General features: G+C 37.6%; 1 protein-coding gene across 1 annotated transcript; it reads right to left on the bottom strand.

The window, feature by feature from the left end:
• Nucleotides 1–506: 506 nt before the first annotated feature.
• Nucleotides 507–1,841, bottom strand: LOC143529029 (23 kDa jasmonate-induced protein-like). Its single transcript, XM_077024920.1, has 2 exons — nucleotides 1,352–1,841; nucleotides 507–864 (listed from the first exon to the last, which is right to left on the bottom strand). The coding sequence occupies exons 1-2, from the start codon at nucleotides 1,784–1,786 to the stop codon at nucleotides 682–684; spliced, it is 618 nt and encodes a 205-aa protein (XP_076881035.1). The 5' UTR covers nucleotides 1,787–1,841; the 3' UTR covers nucleotides 507–681.
• Between the last annotated feature and the right edge of the window lie 22,711 nt (nucleotides 1,842–24,552).

Raw genomic sequence — 24,552 nt, 5'->3', positions numbered from 1 at the left:
TTATAACTGGGGGGGGGGGGGGGATCGTGTTCGTTATCTAATTGACGATAATCATTTATTACTTCTAATATCATCATCCCAAACGTTGACCAACAAAATAGAATACTGATTTTCAGAAATGAAGAAAGCTAGAATTATATTGTAGTACGTTGTCTGTTGATACAAAATGCCCTAAATATCCGGGGTTCAAGTTGAGGGGTTAACTTACTTAATTTGGTTTTAAATTTTTACGTTGTTACATAAACGTCCATACGTTCGTTGCTATAATTTTTGTCAATTAAGGTTGCTTTCAATATTTTCATAGATAATTGGAAACTTAATTGGTTTTCCATCTTTTAAGTGTAGCGTTGTAGATCTTTTAATTATTTTATTTAATTATCTTTTATACAAAGAAAAATATCCAGAAGCTACAGTCCTATTTCTTATGCTTGTTCTCATGATAGTAGGATCTCTTTGAAGTTTCAAAAGTGATTTGACATAAGAAAACGTTATAGATGTCGATTGACAACACACCAAGACGACATTTTATTTTTGTAAAGCTTTACCCAAACATCACCTACTGAGTTTGGCTTATTATATATTATTACAAGCATACATAGAACTTAGGAGACGCAGTTTCGATCACAATGGCTCAAGTAGTAAGAGCCTTATTAATGTAACTACGAGGATCGTGTTCGTTATCTATTTGGCAAGACAGAAAGAGGCGTTGAAACATGGAGTGTTGCCATCCACTTCTATGCTTACATTTGTACCATAGCCTTCCATTCTTGCTAGACTCTGAGCACCAGAATCCTTCAACTTCTTATATATTGCATCCCAGTCACAAGTATTAAAGTATCCCGGAACATTCATCTCACAATAAGCCTGCAACATTCGCATAATAATTCGTTGTTATGTATTAATTATGCATGACATTACAAGAACACTGGCTAAAAATGTGTGACTAAAAGGCATGGTTATTTTAGGGTCAATGACACAAATTTTCAATGAACTAGTCAATAACAAGAGAATGTCTATTTGACCAACTTCTTCCCAAAATGTTCATCTTAAATCTTGCCGACCCGCTGACTTTTAATCATTGGCTCATGGCATTATTAGCCAACTATATTTTGCCAATTGTCCTAAAACAGTTGAATCGAAGATATTACCTAGGTGTCCGACAAGATTTTTGGGCAAATGGCACAATTTGGTTAGCCAAAATTCCCGTTAAGTTCATGATAAAATTCAACAAGTCAAAAGGGTTTCAGCTTAGACATTTTGGAAAGAGGTTGGTAAGGACATTCTCGTGATGTTGATTAGTCAAATTAACATTTATTGTGACCTAAATGTGACTAACTATATATATACTTACACTGTTCATTCCACCCAAGCCGGTTTTCCAAGGGTTGTTCCAAGCGATCATTGCATCAGTGCAATTCTGGATGCGGTACACCACAGCGGCAATTGATCCTTTGGGGTGTGAGCCACTAGTGCCAACATGCCGAAAAACCGCCCACTGCCCATTTTGGATGTTCACCGGGTAGTGCCAAACAACGCTTCCCTCCCAATCGTAGGCGGTCACTTTAGTTATAGTAACTCCGGTGGCATTGTACATCATGCCAAATGTGGAGCAATCCGGGTCTTGGGCGTTTCCCGCTGCTGCATTTTGAGACTTGTTTGAAAGCTGCAACACCTGGTCGAGCTTTCCATCAGCGTTTTGATAGTTTTGGGCTGCTTGGGCCCTTTGGGCAAGAGTTCCTTGAGTGATTGGGTTGCCAAACACACGAACCGCAGTTGCAGCTGCCATTGTTTAGTATGAATTAAGTGGTATAACAGTTTAGCAATTTAATGTTCCGTTTGGTTTCGTTTGGATATTTATGTCATGGGCACTACCCCTATTTATAAGCCTCTCGGGGACTTGGTACTCACTCATTAAACTGATCAAGTCATTTTCCATATTTGCATAATTTGATGGGGTATATATTCCATTTATATTTTAACTTAAGTTTGAAGCCACCACATATTTTGATTAATGCCATGTCACAATAGAAGTACCTTCCATAAGCCTGCATTATGATTATCTGTTGAATATCAAAGGTTAGGCTGCTCAAAAACCCAAGCAATAAATTAACTTGATATACTTTTAATATCAGTTGAAAGAAAAACTTATAATTAAGTCACATATGTTGCATAGCGTAACTATTTTAATATACACATAAAGAAAATAAAAATCTTGATAAATTGCTCGTTTTATTTTTATATAAGGTTTGGAGTATTGTTAATGCAAATGTTGTAACACATGGGCTTACTTAAAAGATTTTGGTTTTAAGATATAAGGTTTTGGTCACGTTAATTATCTTCACGGTTTGGCGACCCACAACACGTGCATGTGGGTCGTACACATAGAGGTTTCGGGGTTTTCTATAAACTTTGGAGGACTTCAATATTTGTGTAGTTTAGTGCGTAGTCGTTAAAGCTGTATGCGTATTCTTTTGCTCCAACCTGAAAAGAGGGTAATCCTTGAGAATACTTGGGCCTTTAGGGGCTTGTGGGGGTAAAAAAAATTGACCCATTTATAAAATTATGTTAAAATTTTAGTAGTTGACAATAATTGTTATTAATTTGTTGCTGTGCAGGTAGAAAATAAGCTTTTTCAGCCCTTGTTACATTCGACCGTTTGTTGCTATTTTATTTACCACTTTATTGTTGTCAAGTAAGGCTAAATTAACAGTGAGACTCTCCTAACATTTTTTAAAGGTAAAGTTAGAATACATATGGATACAAAAATAAAAAGTGTGAGAAAGATTTTTGATCACACAAAAAAACCATTAAAAATGAATTAAAAAAAATGAACAAAATCATAACTCAAAATATAAATAAAAAATGAAAAAAAAATAAAAAAAACTACAAATGTTTCTGCCAACATTCCCGTTCAAAAAAAAATTAAAACAAAATACAAAAAAATAAAAAAATAATTGACGAAAAGACACAATGGTGTGATCAAAGACACAATGACGAAAATGAACAAAAGACACAATTATAACTAAAAAAGACACAACAGATCACAAATTATTACACAACACCGAACAAAATATAACACCATGCCGAACAAAATAACACAATGTTAAGTAATATAACACAATGTAAAGAAAAAAAAGACACAATGTTAAGAAAAAAAGACACAATCAATGACGAAAATAAGCACAAAACAAAATAATAAACAAAAAGACATAACGAATTTTTTCACTTACCATTGTGTTTTTTTATGAGAATGAGAAAGACGGTGGAAACATTTTTGTGTTCTTACTTTTTTTCGTTTTTTATTATATTTTGAGTTATGATTTTTTTATACATTTATTTTAATATTTTTTAGGGTTTTTTTTGTATGACTAGAAATCCTTCTCATCATTCTAATTTTTATAATTTATTCTCATTGTAGAATAAGTTTCATTTTTAAATGGAAATTTGATAGATGAGCTCATTTGTATCGAATAGTATTGGGTTTCACGATTTTGTTTGAGATAGTATTGGATTTTTTACATTATATTTTGAAGACATTTTAATTCTATATAAAGATAACAAATTATTAATTTATATTAAGATGATATAAAGTTACATGATATATGATAACATAATAATTAACTAGTTAAAAAAAAGGACAAACTAAAACTCTTTTACATTTATTTAATTGTTATTACATACAACAACAAAATCAACAAATAAAAATAGGTACGTTAATATAACATAGAGCTGGTGTTTACACTTTTCAAAAGAGAAACAGAAGAAAAATATTAAAATACTTTCTTTCTTACTTTTACGTAAAGAATACCTATATGATCACCATCATCATATCTTCTTCTCTCCAGTTTACACGTAAGGCTATGTGCAGTGAAGAGGCTATAAATTGGACGAATTGTAACACGTGACGCTCAGTCAACAAATGATAGAAACTTGTTTTTGGGGTATAATGGTGTTGTAAGCTCTTCAGTGTCACGTCACCATTTTTTTTATTATTTTCTTTTAATAATTAAACTAAACAAATAAAAACTCATTAAATTAAATAATTAAATAAAAATACATTAAAATTAGAAAAGAAATATAAAAAAAATACATAACAAAAAAAACTAATATCCATAATATTCATGCATTTTTTCCACTCGTCGTCGTTGCAATAATGCGGTCTTTTCGTGTAACTTGTCCACTTTGAGGGATTCTTAGTCTTCTTTCATTTGTCGTAGTTCAAACGTCTGGGCTAGCATTTCGTGGTATTTGTTGGATGCTTTCATGTCATTTCCCATTTCCACGGCATGTGTTTCGAAACGACTGAACACCTCGTTTAGATGTTCGACTTATTCACTGGCCGTCGTATTGAATCGTGACGATGACGAACCCTCCCTTTTATTTGTATTATTTTTTCTTGCTCTCCCGCGGGGTCGAGCTAACTCATGTACTACGTCTTCGTCGTCTAAATTAACTGCGTTGTTTACATCAACGAGGTTGAAGTTACGAGCATCGGAGGGTGTGTTTGGTGTGCTCGGATTTGTCGACGACGATGTCCTCGACTTTTTAGAAGACCGGGATGATGAGCCTGCTCGTCGAGCGACCGGAACGGAGGGTGCCCCATTCCATTTCGCGCATAGCCTTAGTTTTTCCCAACATTTTAGATGCTTGAATGTTTTCCCGATCCGCCCTTGAGCTCGAAAGTCGCTTAACGCTTTAGATTGGATGCTGGCGTCGTTTTGCCCGCTACGCCAACCGGTCACGCGCAAGCGGTGGTATATCCCGGCAAATTTTTGGCAATCGGAATTAAGGCCCTTCCAGTGGACTTGTACCGCTTCTTTATCCTGGTAGTATTCGAGATTACCCATTAGCCCGAGCCAAGCTTCAAATACTTTCCTCCAAAGTATCCCGGCGGCTTGAAAGTTAGCTACAAATTAAAACTATTTGTCACAATTAATATACATTTTTAATAAACACTAAATAAAGTTATATAAATTGTTAATATTAAAAAAGTTACCAACGTCAGGATCCCCCGAAACGACGATCCAAGCCCTTGCGAGGGCTACTTCCTCCTCCTCGGTCCATTGCTTGTATGGATCACGTTGCGCAATAGGCTCCCCCGATTAGTTTATTGTGTTTACGGGTCAGCTTTTGGCTTGAACCGGATTCCTATGTCGTTTGAGTCTCTGGCACCGTCACCGGCTCCGGCTCCGGCTCCGGCTGGGTAGACCCGAACGCCAGCATGAGGTTTTGGGGGTTCAAATTCGTAACAGAGGGGTCATTCATTATGCTGACCAGTTCATTATAAAGGTTCAATTTGCTATGAAGTTCAATTCGTTAACCAGACCAAACGAATGAGGTCCAATTCGTTATAAGGACCAGTTCGTTATAAAGTCCAATTCTTTATAAAGTAATGAATGGGTTCATTCGTTATGAACCCCGTTCGTTAAGGGACTGGGTCGAATTAGAGTTTGAAAGAATGACATAAAGGTCCCTGAACTTAGAATTAAATGGATTAATTACAAAGAAACCCCCGAACTTTTGAGCCAGGGGCTCTGCCCCTTGGACCCTGCTAGGGGCTGCCGCCCCTAGACCCCGCTGCCAGGGGCGCTGCCCCCCGACCCTATTCGTTTAGGGTTATAATTAAACTAGAAACGCGAAATGGGTAGTGATAGTTAGTTGATACGTGTAATTGTTAGACAATTAGTCGCGCTCAGCTAAAGAAAGGAATAACAATAAACTGTTAACGTAATCACGTTTAGGTGAGTTTCTAGCCCCATTCCTTGTTATGTTTTCAGGGCTGTGTGCATACTCGATTTGATTAGTTAATACACTTATCTTAAGTGGTAAGTGTATGCCTTATATGATTATGTATGAATGGATGCTTGACGGTGCGTGAACGATCTTCGGATATTGCATGTACCGTCGGGTGATAGTTCGAAGATATGAACGATATGTATATATAGTATGAATGATTGCTTGTCGGTACGTGAACGATCTTCGGATATTGCACGTACTGTCAAGTTATAATGTTATGTATAATGCACGAATGAATGTAAGAGACAGCCAGGTGCAGAAGAAAGGGACTGAGCCCTAATAATACTCAAGGTAGAATGGGACCGGACCCTAATAATATCCGAGGCAGAAAAGGGACCGAGCCTTTTATAAACCTCGAGGCAGAAAGGGACTGAGCCATAATAATACTCAAGGCAGAAAAGGGACCGGACCCTAATAATATCTGAGGCAGAAAAAGGGACCGGACCCTAATAATATCCGAGGTAGAATAGAATAATGTAAAGTAGAGTTTAGAATAAAGTATGAAGGTAAGTATGTATATTATGAACGAATTAAGAAAGTATGAAGTACGTATGGGAGTACGTAGTTAAGAATGTAATGTATGTTGTATGATTAACTAGAACTCACTCAGCGTAGCTGACTTTTAGTATGCACACAAGTTAATCGACTGAGACAACTGGTTTGAGGAAGACACATGGCAGGATCCGAAGAGGCTGGCATCTGAAGATTTGTCATGATGTTTGAAATAATATGTTTTATGTTAAGTTTAAAAAGACAAGTTGGGTATTTGTAATGAATGGTTGACTTTTATATTATTCCGCGAAAGTTTTAATTAACTCTTATATTTAGAACTGTGTTTATAAGAAAATCCGACGTCAAAAGTGAGGCACCAGTAACGGAGCCTTACAATGGATTATTATCCAAAATTCCCATAATCATGCTACCATCATCAGTTTTCCATATTTTCCAAAATATCAAAAAAATTTCCATATTTTCATATTTCTATACTTCCAAAGATACGTTAATTTTGTGTTTATGGAAGTGTATTATAGTGTAGGCTAATGTAGGGAACTGTGATACACACGTTTGTTAACAATATTTATGTTTGTAAATCATTTTAGGGATGTTTTGGGAAAAGATTTATTGAACATAATTTGTATTTTTATATGGAATTATAGCATAGTTTGAGTGATGTATGAAAATGTAGGATAGTTGCGATACTAATGTGTTGTTCAATAAACTTGTGTAGGGCAGTGTAGGTGAACATATAGTTTATCTGACTACATGTAGTTGTTTCTAAATTTGTGTAGGACGGTGTAGGGTTCAATAAATTTGCATAGGGCAGTATAGTGATACATGTAGTTGTTTAAACAAAATTTTTGACAACTTGTTTTATCTGACTACATGTAGTTGTGTCTGAACGGTGAATGATTATGACTATTGATGTGCTTGAAGTAGTTATAAAATAAATAACTAAAATTATACTAATCTAGACACTAAGTAATACTCTAGACCCTTAAACTTAACTTAAACTACTAACCGGCAAGTGAACCGGTCGACTCTAGTACAGCTAAGTAAGTCCGGATATCGAACCCACGAGACTCTTCAAATTACGAAACTAGCAAATTAGACTCAACTACAAGACACGACTATTTGTTAATAATATTTGAGGGGGATTTTAAAACTAATTAATTAAAACTCTAATAATAATTAACTAATGATTACTTTAATTTAACTATTAATAAATTAATTAATATAATAATAAAACAAACCCTAATTATTATAATAATAATAATAATAAAAAATAATCATTACTTATTAATTAATTAATAAAACTTAAACCCTAATTAGTTTTAACTAATAAACAATTTAGAAAACTTGGATTAATTCAGATGATTAAAATAACTAACCAAGTCAGAATCCCCAAAGTTACGGTTATTAATTTAAATGGAAAAACGCAAGTTATGGAACCGGGATCATAAGATAGACCCTTGACAAAAAACCCGAACAGGACCCTTGAACTTCAAGAAGACGCCTATGGATTTCTAACAAGTTAAGATTCACCAGTTTTATATTAAACTTCCTTACGGTTATTTAATTGCTTATGTCTAAGTATCTTTTATGACGAAAACCTCCCTCACAGCGCGGAATTCAAAAGATAGTAAAGCAAACCCAATTAATTTAATAGACTAAGTTGACAATAAAATCTAGACGGACTCCTTACGAAGAACTAAATCTAGCAATCTCGACAAGCAAAGATCTATTAATAGCCTATCACTTTACAGCTTTTTAGACTAGCAGCTCACTTTTATTTGTTTAATTGATTTTATTGTTACTATGATCTTAATCGATATCAATCATAAACTAGTCAAGAACACACATTAAATGTCCTAACAAAACCATATCCTATGAAACAATCAACAAGGGCAATGTGAAACAATAAATTCAAGTAAACAAAACCAAGCAATCATACTTATCAACTAAATCAAACTCAACCGTTTACTTAGAACATAATACCCATAACGAAACGAAAATCCAAATAAAACCAAACCGAACTAAGGTTCATCACGACCTAGGCAGTCTATGGAATTTAGCCTAGCATATTAAAATCTAAATCAAACAAAACAAAGAATAACGAAAACATGGTGAAAGTATAAGAAACGGGGAATCGAAGATGATAAAACCCGTAAACTCGAACGTGAACGTGTAGCTCTTCACCGGATGTTCTCTCGCCTTCAAAATCACCAACAAACTTGTAAAATTGCTCCAAGAACTCTCCAAAATCGGCTGGTGGCTTTCCGGTTTTTCAGGTTTAAGTTAAATGTGTTTAAATAACCAAAACAAGGCCCGACATTAAGCGAAAACGAACTTAATTAAGCCCAGTATTTCCTAGGCGCCCCGCTAAGTGAATTTGGCCTTCCCCCTTCGCGCGACGCGGCGTGCTTCTCCATAGGGGCCGGTCAGACCTGCCCGGTCTGACCGGTTCTTTGTTCTGGTTCTTCCTGACGCGTTCCGGATCTCCGTTTCGGCTCGTTTTAGCTCGTTTTTCGCCCTTATTAATCACGATCAAATCCCGGAAACTACGAAACATAGAAACGTTATTAGTATACCAATCTCGACTAAAAACGAACAAAAACTATTAAAATATTAATTAAAATGCACAAGGGAAACATAAATATTTAACATTATATCAAATATCCCCACATTTATTCTTTTTTCGTCCCTGAAAAAGTTTGATACAGTTGGATCAGAATCGGAAAATTAAAGTCTAACAAACATATAAGTTAATTTTTTAAAGCTCAGAAGAACGCGAATACCGCGATCACCGATATTGTTGTCCACTTAAACCCATGCCTTAATATTTACCGAGACAAATATGATCCGACAAATTTTTTTTACTCAGTGGTTTACATAGTTAAGACCCGCTTATTTTCAGCTTTTACCAGCCCAGACCACCCCAACTTGACTTAAACCTCAAAATTAGCAGAATTAAAACTTTTTGTTGCTCTACTTTTTCATGAATAGCTAAGACGATCAAGGGTATTGTTTATCCACCTAAGCTTAAGCACCAAAGTCTACCAAGCAGCCATTAGATACGATTAAGGTTCAATTAATTTATATCTAGTGTTCCCCACAACATGACATACCCCCGTTATCAAGCAACACCCCAAATCCATCACCATAGGTGAGTATGCAAAATTTCATCTGTAGGGCTTACATTTAGCGTGTCCCTTGTGGTCCGTTTCTTAATGGTAATGAGACATGAGCAAGGGGACCCCACATAGCTAACAACGTGGATGATCAAGTCTGTAGTGAATTTGTACTTTTATACTTTTGTGATCATGTTTATAGACTTAATAGGGTTTGTGATGTGTGTGTGCTAGTAGCTTGTATAAATATGATAGATTGGATATTTAGCTTTTGCACAAGATCGTGTTTTAAATTGATAAAAGTAATTTCTACAAAGACTAAACACACAAAATAGGCAAGTGTACCTATCGTATATTTAGAATAGTATTGGTAAGAACCAAGTATCGATCCGTGGACACAAAGGTTTCTAATAATAAATCGTTGTTTTACTTCAATCGGAGGTTTTAATCATTTTGGGGTTGATTTTTAAACTTTTTATAAAATATAAATACTTATATATATAATATATAGGTGACCGAGATAAGAGATTCTAAACGAGTTGTTTAATTATGTGAAGGTTACCATCTAAGATCAAGAATCCACTCCATTTTAGCATTGATAATTAATATGTGGACATGTGATAAACTTTTCGTAGCAATATATGATAGATAGCGCCTTAAGCCTTAAGTGAGCATCTTCGGCACTAAGGAGATGGTATGCGCATTTTAAAGTCCACCTTTTCCTAATGTCATACCATCTCAATGATGTCGATTTGAGTTGACAAGTAGTTTCGTAAAGTAGAAAGATTAGGATTGACTTCAATTTCTCAAATACCAATTCTACCAACTTTGGGTGGTTGTAGTTCATCACACAACCTCCCCTTGGTTGATTTATGTAGATTATAATTACACATTCCGTTAACATATGGTTTCTTTAACTAATTTGATATCCTAAGCAAAGCCATTTTCGGATTACCAAGGTTTAGAAAAATACACCATAACTTATATCTCATCATTTCTAAGTACAATATAAGGATCCATGTTTCGATAATGTATGAAAGTATTTCTATCTTTCAAGAACATGAATCGATCATGAACGATTGCCAATGATATTGACAACCACCAACTTTAATTTAGTGATTTAAGATGGTGAAACATGTCTCATCAAAAGATAATTGTACTATAACCATGTACTTTACTAGACTACATCACATGTCTTGGTTAATTATCAAGTAAAACAAAGCTTCTTCATAGATTTTAGATGGTAAAAGGAGTTTAGCTAATAATGAGCATAGTGATAAACATTAAGATGATTGATAATAACAAATACATGATTAAACTTGGAACAATCTAACCAAATGTAGATGAATCCTTCTTCTTAATGATGGTAATGATGGTTGATGATGATGATTAGTGGTGATGACCTCCAAACCTTCAAACTCTTCACTAGATATTCAAAGTGAGTGTTAGTGTGAGTTTTTATAAGTGAAAACCGAAGAGAATTCTTTTCAAGGCACACCAAATGAGTGCAACATGAGCCACTATTTATAGGCATTCTAGATGGTGAGCACGACCCCGTGCTTGATGAGCACGCCCCCGTGCATTTTTATGACATGTGCCAGATTTGTTTTGTCTTTTCTGTGACGTGGCCACGGCCCCGTGATTTTTAGTGACATGTGCTCAATTCTTCTTTGTCTTTTCTGTGTTCCCGTCCACGGCCCTGTGGTTTTGCTTCCAGATTTGTCTTTTCTTATGTCATAAGCATGGGGGCGTGTTTCTTGAGGCATGGGGGCGTGTTTCTTTGTTTTCTTCTGTTTTTCTTCGTCTTTTTGCATGTTTCTTCGTTTGAGGCTTGGTTTCACCTGAAATTATGTTTTATTATGATAAGTAGTCTTTTATGCTATGTTATTGGATAGAAATTGCAGTTTTTAGAGATTATATGTACATCAAACATCCCCACACTTGAACATTGCTTGTCCTCAAGCAATCCTCTTATAAATATCCTCTAAAAAACAGCAAATTTAGATCATAGCTATCCCTTAAGTGAGCTTCAAGAAGACAAAACAAAATAACCAATCTTTATGTTAGTGATAAAAGAGAGAACTTTTGTTTTTATGAGTTTCCGTTTATGCAAAACGTCACGTTCTCACAATGTTCACTCACACTCGGTTTTATATCTGATCATACCGGTGATGTAAGTATGTGAACACTCTTAGACAAAATGCAACCTGTGATAAATAAGCTTGTAATGAGTTCAAATCTCTACCTTTTTGAAGGGTTTCATAGATTAGAAGGTAAAAAAGGGGTTTTGGTTTAGTGTGAGTCGGAATTGGTATTTTGTGGTGGTTCAAGGGTTAATGGTAAATACAACTTCCAATGTTTGTTGGGAGTTTTGAGATGTCTTCGATGGTTAGCTCCTTTTTCTCCGAGAGTTTTTTTTAAGTACCTAATGACTCTTTTAAGGTCAGATCGTCAAGACCAGTTTTATCGAGGATGTGGATCAATTCTTCCTCAATCCTGTTCTGAATATAACTTCCAACTCTAATGGATCGTTCGACTTTGAGCCTAATAGCCCCCACCCTCATTAGTTCGGTATATCGATGCTGAAACTGAGTTTGACTTTTTCTACATCGTCCTTCATGGGACCAGTTTCTGCAACCTAAACATCGTTCATATCTTTTTGCTCTTCTCTTCATTATGTTTTTGGAAATTACACAGAATGGTGGCCTTTGTTATTTTTGGCGCCACTTTTTCCTCACCTCATTGCTAAAGAGAAAGATTCTCTCCCTAAGTTCTGGAGGCAACCTAGGTTTTGTGAAGTGTATGCAGCAAAGGAAATTGAAATCGAATGAATGCATTTCCAGTTCTTTAGGGTCTGCCGGTAAAAGACCAGTGTTGTATTTTACCGGTGAAAATGGATAAAGTGATCGGTTTTTTTTTGGGGGGGGGGGGTTTGTAATTTTGGTAATGGGTTTGATGGAATTGTGTAAATATTACCTTCTTCCTTATACAACTCTTCGTTCGGTCTTGAAATGAATAATTGCGACAAGTTCTAAATCACCTGAAACATATGACTCACTCAAAGCTTCCGAAAAAATATTTATACGGCATGAGGTTTATCTCACAGTAACGGAGGAATTGGGTATTAACGCCATATTTTGCATAAATTTATTCTCAATATTACAAAACTTTTTCTTACTTTTTTCACTTTTAAATGATTGGTTAATTGCAAAAACTTTTTCTTGGATTTCTTTTAAGGTTTAGAATAATCTTTGTCTGCTGCAAAAATATTTGTTTTAGAGAATTTTTATAATTAGTTGGACAAACAATTGGTCAAGTAATTCCCCTCCCCACACTTGAATCTCACATTGTCCTCAATGTGACAAGATTCATGAAAATATAAAAATTCTAATTGAGTATTATGGGTAAAAATGGAGAGTTACTTCCCTACGGTTTAACGAAATTTTGACAGAGGAGTCCCCTGTTTTTCGTCCGTTTTCCTGTTTTTGTACCTGTATAATATAAAACTGCAAACATCCACAAACAACCAAGCATAAACTGCTGAAAATTGGGTATGGAATCATCCATCCCTTGCCCTTTCGGGCTAAATTAGTACCTAGCATAATGTCTTTGGCACTCATGGCCATAATAGTATCCAAACCAACATAAACACAAATAAACAAGTAAGATGAAAAGTAAATTGTTCAAAACACACATAATAATAAGTTCATAAAATAACGCCATCCCATGCCCGTGCCCATGGCCACCTACCTATACCGTCAGTCATCAGTTACCTGTGTCCAGGTTAAACGGATCCTTGTTCGTGCGTACTCAGCTTCTATTCTTTTTCTCCGTTCGTCTTCCATCATCATTTCCAACTGGCTTTTCGGGTCCCAAATGTCGCCGCGGCTGTTGACGAACCTCCAAATTTCTGGTCTTGCACTAAGGATTCGAGCTATGTGCAACTTGTAACAGAGTTTGAGGTTAAGAGCAATAGGTTTCGGATTTTCGGTCGCTTCCACATCTACATCATAAGCTTTGTAAAGCTTGTAGATCCATGCGCCACCGAAGAGTGGAGTCCTTGGACATTCAGCTGTTGCATTAGTTCTGAAAAGTTGACAGAAGAGATAACTAATGTTGCAATCAATTTCATTTCTTATGCAGTAAAGTGCCCACAAATCCCGTAAATTCACCACTCCTTTATTTTTGCTACGTGCTGTTAGCGTCTTGCTTAGTAGCTGTAACATCCCGAAATTTCTAGATTAATATTTAATATAATATTTTCGTTAGGTGAATTGAATGAGTTAGTGGAATAATAATAATACTAAATAAAGAAAAGAATTATGGACTTGGGTAATTAAAATGGATCAAGATAGTGGGATGGGCTTAGAGTCCATGGGCCTTAGTAGTATAAATACCCATCCTAAAACCCTAACTTATCATTCCATCTTTCCATAATCTCTACACACCCAAAACACACACATAAACACAACTATTATGGCTGTGAGAAGAAGGAGGAGATCCGAGACCGATTCTAGCCTAAATCTTTGATATACAATCAAGATACAAGATCGTAGTTCATAACCAATCTAAACCGTGACCTAAAAACGGGTAAAGGTACGTTCTTTATCGTTAAAGGTTATGTTTTTATAAACGTTTAGTCTTCAAACTTAGAACGAGATTAGATCGGGTATAAATGAAACGTAAATTTGCGAACTTGATGCTAAAACGAACTTAATGGACCTGCAAACAGGTGCAACTCGTTTAGAATGAACCCTAGGTCTAGTTTTGAAGGTTTTAGCTTAAAGGCCCAAACTTTATGCTTTTCTGGGCCGAGTTTTACCCGATATCGATCAAAGGAAATGTTCACGGGGTTGGTAATATCATACCAAGGGATTTCATGTGAAAACAGAGGTGATTATGGGTGTGAAGTGCGAACAGTGGCCGCTGCTGGGCAACTTCTCCTGCGGCTAAGTTCGCCTGCAGCCAAGTTCGCCAGCATGTTCGCTGAGCAAGTTCGTTGAGCAACTTCGCCTGAGGTTAACTTCGCCTAAGGTTAACTTCACCTAAGGTTAACTTCGCCTGAGGTTAACTTCGCCTAAGGTTAACTTCGCTAAGGTTAACTTCACCTGTTGATAACTTCACCTAAGGTTAACTTCGCCTGAGGTTAACTTCACCTAAGCTTAACTTCACCTGAGTTTAACTTAGCACTAAGTTGAAATAATCTGATACGATAGGACGAGTATTGATACGTGTAACCTATATACAGTTAGCAGAGCACAGTTAAAGAGAGGAACCACGATAAACGGAGAAAGGAACCGCATTCAGGTGAGTTTCTAGCCCCATTTCCTTGTTATGTTTTCGGGGCTGTGTGCATACTCGATGTGAAGTGTGAATACACTTACCTTAAGTGGTAAGTGTATGCTATAGATGTTATACGAGGTAGCTATTTTATAATGCTTGTCGGTACGTGAACGATCTTCGGATATTGCACGTATCGCCAAGGATAGTAAATTCCCAGTGGTTGTTAGTGTGTATGAATGCTATGATGTGACTTGCTTATTACGTAAATAATGAACTGATATGAAGTGTGATATAGGCAGGTAGAGGTAGAGTGTGATATAAGTGGCAAGAGTCTAGTAAGGGTGTTAGTGGCATAACGTGAGTGCGTGATAGGGAAAGCCTATACGTGCCTTCGTTATTAAGTGGCACAACGTGAGTGCGTGATAGGGAAAGCCTATACGTGCCTTCGTTATTAAGTGGCACAACGTGAGTGCGTGATAGGGAAAGCCTATACGTGCCTTCGTTATTAAGTGGCACAACGTGAGTGCGTGATAGGGAAAGCCTATACGTGCCTTCGTTATTAAGTGGCATAACGTGAGTGCGTGATAGGGAAAGCCTATACGTGCCCCTGTTATTAAGTGGCATAACGTGAACACGTGAGAGGGCAAGCATCTATGTGTTTCCGTAAACAAGTGGCTAAGTGGTTAGGGGCAGTTAAGTGGTTAAGTGGTAAGGTGGTCAGGTTAGACAGTAGATTATGTGTCTTCAGATACATACATATTGTATGAAGTGGTTGTATGGTAAGTTGTTTGATTAACTAGAACTCACTCAGCGTAGCTGACTTTTAGTATGCACGCAGGTGAGCGAACTAAAGAGCCGGCATGAGGATGGCACATGACATGGATTGAACGGCTGGCATCTGAAGATGGAAGAAACGATGTGTTAAATATAAGTTATGGTTTTAAAGAAAAGATTAAATGTTTGTAATAAACGGTTAAAGTTTTATATTCCGCGAAAGTTTTAATTAACTCTGATTTGTAGAACTGTGTTTATGAGTAAATCCTACGCTAAAGTAGGGCTACCGGGAACGGGGCCTTACAAGTTGGTATCAGAGCAAAGTTCGAGAGATTTAAGAATCCTACATGCTTAGACTCGAACAGAGAATGGGATTTTAGTAAAAAAGAGAAAGAAGATGCCAGTTCAAGATATCTATGTGTCACTCAAGCAAGCTCAGTAACAGTAAAGTATGTTAAATAATGTATAAGGATGTTCGCTTGATTGTTAAAGTAAGGATATGTGAAGCTTAGGGATAGGATTAATTGATTGTCTGATTTATTAACTGTTTTACGGTAGAAATTAGCACAAAGGAAATCATAAAGGGAAATATGTAGGACCTGAGGAGTAATGCAAATAGTTAATTACACTTGATCAACGTCATTAACTACTTACCTTATGAATCATGTGCTAAATAATTCCCGGAGTGATGACGTTTGTGTTTTCCTTTAGAATACAATGGCTGGAGCAAGAAGGTTTGTTGGTAAGGGAGGTCACACTGGACGTCCTCGTGGACTACGCGTTGTCCGAGAACCTTCTGAAGAACTAGTTACTACCACGACAAAGGAGAAAAGTGAAACTCTGCAAGGACCAAGTGGCTTAGTCTTGTATTGGCTTGCCTATCTCTTGCATCATGTCCGGTTAAGACTAAAAATGCATGAACTTCTTCCCCATACTCGGCCATCTGCAATTTAAACCTAAATTAGTCAGAACTTATGAAAAATTTTCAATTTGCTGAAACAGAAGGAAAAGCACGGCGGCGTGCTTTCAGGAGCACGGTACCGTGCTGCGCTTCTGGTTCAATTCCTTGGATGTTTGACTTTTGGTTGTCCATGGCTCGTGTTGTTTTGTGCACGGCTCGTGTTTTTAATACCAATTTCTAACTTACTTAAACTCGAACCCTCGTTTCTAACCGGTTATATCAATTGGGTTTAATGGTTTGTCGGGTATTTATTCTAACACCCAAAACCCGAATTGTTTCTTTCAATTAATCCCTAACCATCAAACATTCAACAATCTATTCATCATAATCAAGCATAATAACCCATACCCTTTTCAGGTTTTGACCCAATTTGGTTGATTTGAACAACTTTAGGGTTAATCTAAACCTAGAATGACGAATCTGAGTAATGCACTTGTTAAATTAACATACATTAGGTTTAGGATTGAAGAGTAGATGAAGAAATTTGCAAAATGGTTGAAGGTCGGCGGTTCTTAGTTTAGAATGCAGTGAAATTAGGGTTGGATGTGTTAGAAAGTTATTTTATCAAAGTTAAAACTCGTAACTGTCGTGACACCAAAAACACGACCTCGTGCTTTTGGAGCACGGTATCGTGCTGCTTAATGCAGACAGTACTGCTTTTTTTATTTTGTCGAGCTGGTTTGCTTTTAACTGGTTTTTATTTTCTGGTTATTTTGATATGGTAATTAAAAATCCTAGATTTCATTAAAACATAAATTTAAAGACATAATTAAAGATAGATAAAATGAAAAGTACAACAACAACTCTCGAATCCTAACATATAGTACTAGCGGGAACAACTTCAACACGATGTGTGGTGGTGCTCGTTTGGCTTCCAAAAGTTCGTCAAGCTTTTAGTTGAGCGTGACGAGTTCTCGGTTGAGAAAGTTAAGTTTGGAAGTCACATCTTTGTGGTGGCCATCCACAACCTGGAAGTTCTCGAACCTAAGCAGGTCGACTTTGTTAATCAACTCGACTACTCGAGCCTCGGTTTGCATGTTGCTCTCAACTTGGTCTCTTACGATGCATTGGAGTCTCATGATTTGTTCCTCAAGGAAGAAAGATTCATGTTGTTTCCCCTTCTTCACTGGCTTCCATTCAACCCGTTTTCCTTCCATTTAGGTAGTTTTTATTTGGTGTGAATGGAATAGTGAATTTATGCATGCATTATATAGAGACTGGAAAGTTGAACACGGCACCGTGTTTATTGGAGCACGGCCCCATGCTGCTAGAAGAATAAATGTTTATGAGTCAGAGAATTGTACGGAGTCAGTGCGTATCAGGCTGAAGATTCTGGGGTGACCACGGCCTGGTGCTTAGGAAAGCACGGCCCGTGCTTTTTGTCACAATGTATTTCTTTTTTAGTTTTCAACATGATTCACGATCCGGTATTTTTAGAATGACGTTTATTGTAATAATTTGGAAGTTTGGTCATCTAAAGATTACTTTTAATTAAATAAAGATCCTAGAACAATTACGGGATAAGCCCGGGTTTCCTAAGAAAAGAAAATAATCGGGTTAAGCCCGAAGTCCTAACACTTTGTGCTTAATGCACTTTTTAACATATAAAAACATAAAATTAAGTTTCCTAGAGCTCTCCGAAAGGCTCTCTTCCTCCCGATGGTCCTGGTGGTGGAAAATACGTGAAACCGAGAACTTGAAACTGGAGTTGTTCGTTGATGTCTCGGAGTTCCATTTTCATGTTTTCCACCTATTCGGTGAGTTGCACGAGACGCATCTCCGCGAGGACATTTATTTCAGTGAGTTCTCTCACGAGTTCTTTAAGATTCAAGAGAAGCTCGGTTTTGGAAACATGGCGGGCATCGTTTCTTGGATGTCGGGAAACGGGAATTGCTTCATTCATCTCAGTTGGAATGCTGAATTATCAGAGGTTTTTGGTTTTGGTTTGTGTAAGGAATGCAATGACACAAGGTTCCTTATATAACCAAACAGGAGACCGAGCACGGTACCGTGCTTTTGGAAGCACGCCCCCGTGTTTTTACTCTGAAAATTCTGTTACAAACCAGTCTGACTAAGATTTTTGCAGCGTAGATGCCGACCCGCATTTTTAGGCACGGGACTGTGCTTTAAGGAGCACGCCCCCGTGGTTTTCTGAAATATTATATATATATATATATATATATATATATATATATATATATAAAAGTAAAACAATATTTACAAGGCCTACTTTTGTGAAGGTCTTGGCCAGACCTTGTTTCCTTAATGTCTTATTTAAAAAGTTTGGAGGGTTAGTACCACCAAAACTTCTTTAAGTGGACCGTGGATGTATGGTTTTAATCAATGTCAATTGACTTTGAACTTTTGGCCGTTTGAACTTGAAATTTCGATGGTTCCATAGTCAAAAACTGTTTCAACTACGTATGGACCTGTCCATCGGGATTTCAGTTTTCCTGGGAAAAGATGTAAACGAGCGTTGTATAACAGTACACGATCGCCGGCTTAAAATTTCTTGTTTCCTTTTAAATGAGCGTCGTGTATTCGTTTAGTCTTTTCCTTGTAGGACCAGGAATTTTCGTAGGCCATTGTTCTTAGTTCCTCGAGCTCACGAATTTGATCTTCCCGGTTTGCTCCGGCGGATGTTAGATCAAAATTCACTGCTCGGAGAGCCCAATAAGCTTTGTGTTTTAATTCCACTGGTAGATGACATACCTTCCCGTAAACAAGCTTGAAGGGTGTCATTCCTATGGGAGTTTTGTAGGCCGTACTGAGGGCCCACAATGCGTCATCTAACTTTTCTGCCCAATTTTCGTGATTCATCCCCACACTTCTTTCTAAAATCCTCTTAATTCCTCGGTTTGAGACCTCCACCTACCCACTGGTCTGCGGGTGATATGGTGTTGCTAGTCGGTGGTGAACCCCATACCGTGCTAAGACCTTGTCCATTAGGGTGTTACAGAAGTGAGTACCTCTGTCGCTGATAAGGGCTTTTGGAGTACCGAATCTTGAGAATAACTTTTTCAGAAATCGTACAACTACTCGAGCATCGTTGGTGGGAAGAGCTTGTGCTTCTACCCATTTAGACACGTAGTCGACTGCTACAAGGATGTATTTATTTCCGAATGAGTTAGGAAATGGCCCCATGAAATCTATCCCCCATACATCAAAGATTTCACAAATTTGAATGCCTTTATGAGCCATCTCATTTTTTGATGAGATGTTCCCGGATTTTTGACAAGCATCGCATGCTTGTATCAAAGTATGTGTATCTTTGTATATAGTGGGCCAGAAAAATCCTGCATCAAACACTTTCCTGACCGTGGTGGCGGTACCGTGGTGTCCGCCTGTTGGTCCTTCATGGCAATGTTTGAGAATGTCTAAGGCCTCTTTTCCTGCTACGCACTTACGAATGATGTGATCCGCACCTATCCTAAACACGTATGGATCTTCCCAAAAGTAAAACTTAAGATCGGAGAAGAATTTCTTCCGCTGTTGATGAGTAAGTCCTTTTCTGAGGATCCTACAAGCTAAGTAATTGGCGAAGTCGGCATACCAAGGACTTTCGTCCTTTTCTTCTATCACTCCTTGAATGTGCATGAGAACCTCATGTGGGAAATTATCGTTGATAATTTCTTCTTGAAGCTCTTCGGGAGTTGGACATTCTAATCGTGAAAGATGGTCTGCGGCTACATTTTCTGCTCCCTTCTTGTCTTTAACTTCGATGTCAAATTCTTGGAGTAGTAGGATCCATCGGATGAGTCTAGGTTTGGCATCTTGTTTGTTGAATAGGTATCGTATTACGGCATTATCGGTGTAAACTATGGTTTTGGAAAGAACTAGGTATGATCTAAATTTTTCAAAGGCAAATACTACTGCTAGTAACTCTTTTTCAGTGGTGGTATAATTCTCCTGTGCATCGATAAGAGTGTTACTGGCATAGTAAATTGGGTGAAAGTGTTTTTCTTTGCGTTGTCCGAGTACGGCTCCAACTGCAAAGTCGCTTGCATCGCACATGATTTCGAATGGAAGGGTCCAGTCGGGTGTGTTCATGATTGGTGCGTTGACAAGTTTGTCTTTCAGTGTATTGAATGACTCAACACATTCCTCAGAGAAGATGAATGGTGCGTCTTTCTCTAGAAGTTTGGTCATAGGTCTTGAGATTTTTGAGAAGTCTTTTATAAAGCGGAGGTAGAAACCAGCGTGGCCTAGAAAACTTCTAATGGCTTTGACTGAAGTTGGTGGTGGGAGTTTGGATATGGTTTCTATTTTGGCTCTATCAACTTCTAGTCCGTTTTGATAAATCTTGTGACCTAGAACAATGCCTTCCTTTACCATAAAGTGGCATTTTTCCCAGTTGAGCACTAGATTTACTTCTTCACACCTAGCTAGAATTTTGTCTAGGTTTTTCAGACAACGATCGAAGGAATCTCCAAAGACTGAGAAGTCGTCCATGAAAACTTCCATAGAGTTTTCGATCATTTCATGAAAGATGGCCACCATGCAGCGTTGGAAGGTGGCTGGAGCATTACATAATCCAAATGGCATTCTTCGGTAAGCGAAGGTTCCGTATGGACATGTAAAAGTAGTTTTCTCCTGATCTTCAGGAGCAATGGGAATCTGAAAGTATCAGGAAATTCCATCAAGAAAACAGTAGAACATTTTTCCAGATAATCATTCGAGCATTTGATCTATGAAAGGAAGTGGAAAATGATCTTTTCTTGTGGCATCATTAAGCTTCCGGTAATCGATGCAAACTCGCCAGCCTGTGATGGTCCTCATTGGTATTAGTTCATCCTTCTCGTTCATTAAGACTGTCATTCCTCCCTTCTTGGGTACTACCTGAACGGGACTAACCCAAGGTGAATCCGAGATCGGGTAGATTAATCCGGCGTCAAGCAGTTTGATTACTTCCTTCTTCACCACATCTTGCATGTTGGGGTTGAGACGTCTTTGATGTTGGACCACGGGTTTGTATTCTTCCTCCATGAGGATTTTGTGGGTACAAAACGAAGAACTGATGCCCTTGATATCCATGATCTTCCATGCGATAGCCTTCTTATGGTTTTTGAGAACCTTAAGAAGTTCTTCTTTCTCTTCTTTAGAAAGGTGAGATGAAATAATTACTGCGAGTTGAGAATCTTTCTCTAGAAAGGCGTATTCGAGATGTTTTGGCAGTTCTTTTAACTCTAAGGCTGGTGGTTCTTCGATTGATGGTTTTGATTTTTCATTGTTTTCAATGATTTCGTATATCGTTTCTGATTCTTCGTGGTAGTTGTTATTGAAATTTTCATTTTCTAAAATGGGTTTGTTTAGTGTTTTGTCTAAGATTTGTGTTTCTAGGGGAGTATTGATGAAGGAATCTCGCATATAGAAACTTACGATGGAGTCTATGATATCAACATAGTATAAGGTGTCATCGTTTTGTTGCGGATATTGCATAGATTTTCCTATGTCAAAAGTGATTGCCTCATCATTGACCCTAAGAGTGAGTTTGCCGGTGCAAACATCAATGATAGCCTTTGCGGTGGCTAAAAAGGGTCTTCCTAAAATTAGAGGTACACTTTTGTCTTCCTCCATGTCTAGAATCACTAAATCTACTGGGAAAACGAACTTGTCAATTTTGACAAGAATGTTTTCAACAATGCCCCGAGGAAATTTAACGGATCGGTCAGCTAACTGAATGCTCATGCGGGTGGGCTTTGGTTCTCCTATCGCTAGTTTTGCAAAAACCGCATAAGGCATCAAATTAATACTAGCTCCTAGGTCAGCCAGGGCATTGCTAACAGATAAATTTTCTATGAGACAAGGGATAGTAAAGCTCCCTGGATCGGTCATCTTTGTCGGTAGCTTGCTTTAGAGGACAGCTGAACATTCTTCACTTAGGGTGACATGCGAGAGTTCCTCCAGCTTCCTTTTGTTTTTCAGCACTTCTTTGAGAAACTTGGCGTATTTTGGCATTTGAGCGATAGCTTCGACAAAAGGGATGTTGATATGGAGTTGCTTAAAAAGTTCTAGAAACTTCCCATACTGGGCTTCCAATCGCTCCTGCTTCGGTCTTCCAGGGTATGGAATAGGCGGAACATAGGTTTGGACTGGTTCCTTAGGCTGTACTGTGCTTGTTGGGGTCAGTCTTTCCTGCGTTTCATCAGGAGACTTTTTCTCCAAAGCTGGTGGAACAACAGTGGTTGTACCACTCCTGAGTGTAACGGCATTAGCGGTCGCATTCGGATTGGTGATTGTATTGCTTGGAAGAGTGCCAGGTGGTCTTTCGGATAATTGTAGGGCAATTTGTCCGATTTGGGTTTCTAGGTTCTGAAGCGATGCTTGTTGACTTTTGAGATCGGCTTCATGTTTTAATAATACTCCGCTGATATCAACAGCTCTTGAGTCGGCTTTCTTTTCTGCTTCATTTGTTTTAGTCATCAATTGGATTAGCATTTCTTCGATCTTCGAGTAGCTTGGGTTTTGATTGCTACTAGAACTTTGATCTTGAAATTGAGGTTTAGGTTGGAAGGGTTGATTCATAGGTCTCTTTTCGAATCCGGATAAAGGTTGAGTGTTACCTCCGTCTTTCCAGCTGAAATTCGGGTGGTTTCTCCATCCTGGATTGTAGTTATTGCTGAAAGTGTTGTTCTGTCGAGTGATGAAATTGACTTCTTCCATGGCCATAATGACTTGTTTACAGTCACTCGTCTTATGACTTCCTCCACAAGTGTCACAGGTGAGTCTGATTTTTAATAGTTCGGGTTTAAGTTGTTCGAATTTTTTAGAAAGAGCTTCAAGCTTGCTGTGATAAGAGTGTTGGAGTCAACATGGTGTATTCCTTTATGGGTAGGTGTAGATCTTGGTGGGTTGTAAGCGAAACTCTTCTTTGCGGCTTTCTCCAGGACTTCAAATGCTTCGTTAGGTGATTTGGATCCCAGGTCTCCACCAGCGATCTGGTCGATGGCCTGTTTGTTTTGACTGGATTGTGCGTCAAAGAAAGTTTGGACTTGTAACCATACGCTCAGTCCATGATGTGGGCATCTTCTAAGAAGACTTTTGTATCTTTCCCATGCTGCGTGTAGCGATTCATCATCATCGGTCCGGAATCCGGTAATGCTGGCTCGGTATTTGGCAGTTTTGTCAGGCGGAAAATATTTGAGGATAAACTGTTTAACCATCTAGTCCCAAGTGGTGATGGAACCAGAGGAAATAGATTCTCTCCATTCTAGGGCTTGGCCCCTTAGAGAGAAAGGAAATGGCTTGAGTTTGATTTGATCTTCTGAACAGTTTTGGATTTTAAAGATTCCGCATATTCGTAAAAATCGAGATATGTGAGAAAGAGGGTCTTCGTCGAGGAGACCATGAAATTGAACTGAATTTTCTACCATATGAATGGTGCTAGATTTGATTTCGAAATTTTCGGTGATTTCGGGAGGAGCCAATCCATTGATGTAGCCTTCGAGAGTCGGCTTGGCATACTGGCTCATGTTCGGCTCATTGTTTAGGGCTGCCATCATTTCTTCGGTTTGATTTTCTCCTGATGTGGTGACGTCTACTGATTCGTCTTTGATTGCTTCTGCGGTTTCTGTAGTCCGTTTACGAGTTCGTCGACGAAAGAGTCGTTCTGGTTCAGAAATTGGAGAAACAAGCTCACGCTCAAAAGTAGAGGACATACATGAGGTTAAATCAAAATTACACTAAAGTAAAAGTTAGTTAAAGTTAGTCTAAGTTGAACTATAAGTTAAGCTATTTTAAACTAAACTAATGTCTAAGTTAGTTAAACTATTTCAAAAGTAAGGTAAATAAAGGTTAAAAATTAGGCTAGCCGTAAAATTATATAGTTTAATATTTAGTAAAAATTAAAGATAAAATAAAATAGAAGTTGAAAATTTGTACAATTATAGACAATGATTAAATTAAAACTTGGATCGTTCTTAGAAACGTACTGTGTCCCCAGCAACGGCGCCAAAAACTTTGATGTGTGCGTGCTAGTAGCTTGTATAAATATGATAGATTGGATATTTAGCTTTCACACAAGATCGTGTTTTAAATTTATAAAAGTGATTTCTACAAAGACTAAACACACACAAAATAGTACCTATCGTATATGTAGAATAGTATTGG

This window comes from Bidens hawaiensis, unplaced genomic scaffold (assembly GCF_021521415.1).
Source record: "Bidens hawaiensis isolate Kalapana, Puna unplaced genomic scaffold, B.hawaiensis_p1.1 tig00000636_1, whole genome shotgun sequence".
NCBI classification, from domain to species: Eukaryota; Viridiplantae; Streptophyta; class Magnoliopsida; order Asterales; family Asteraceae; genus Bidens; species Bidens hawaiensis.
Note: the sequence above shows the minus strand (reverse complement) of the source record. Positions and strands in the feature narration are given on the sequence as shown.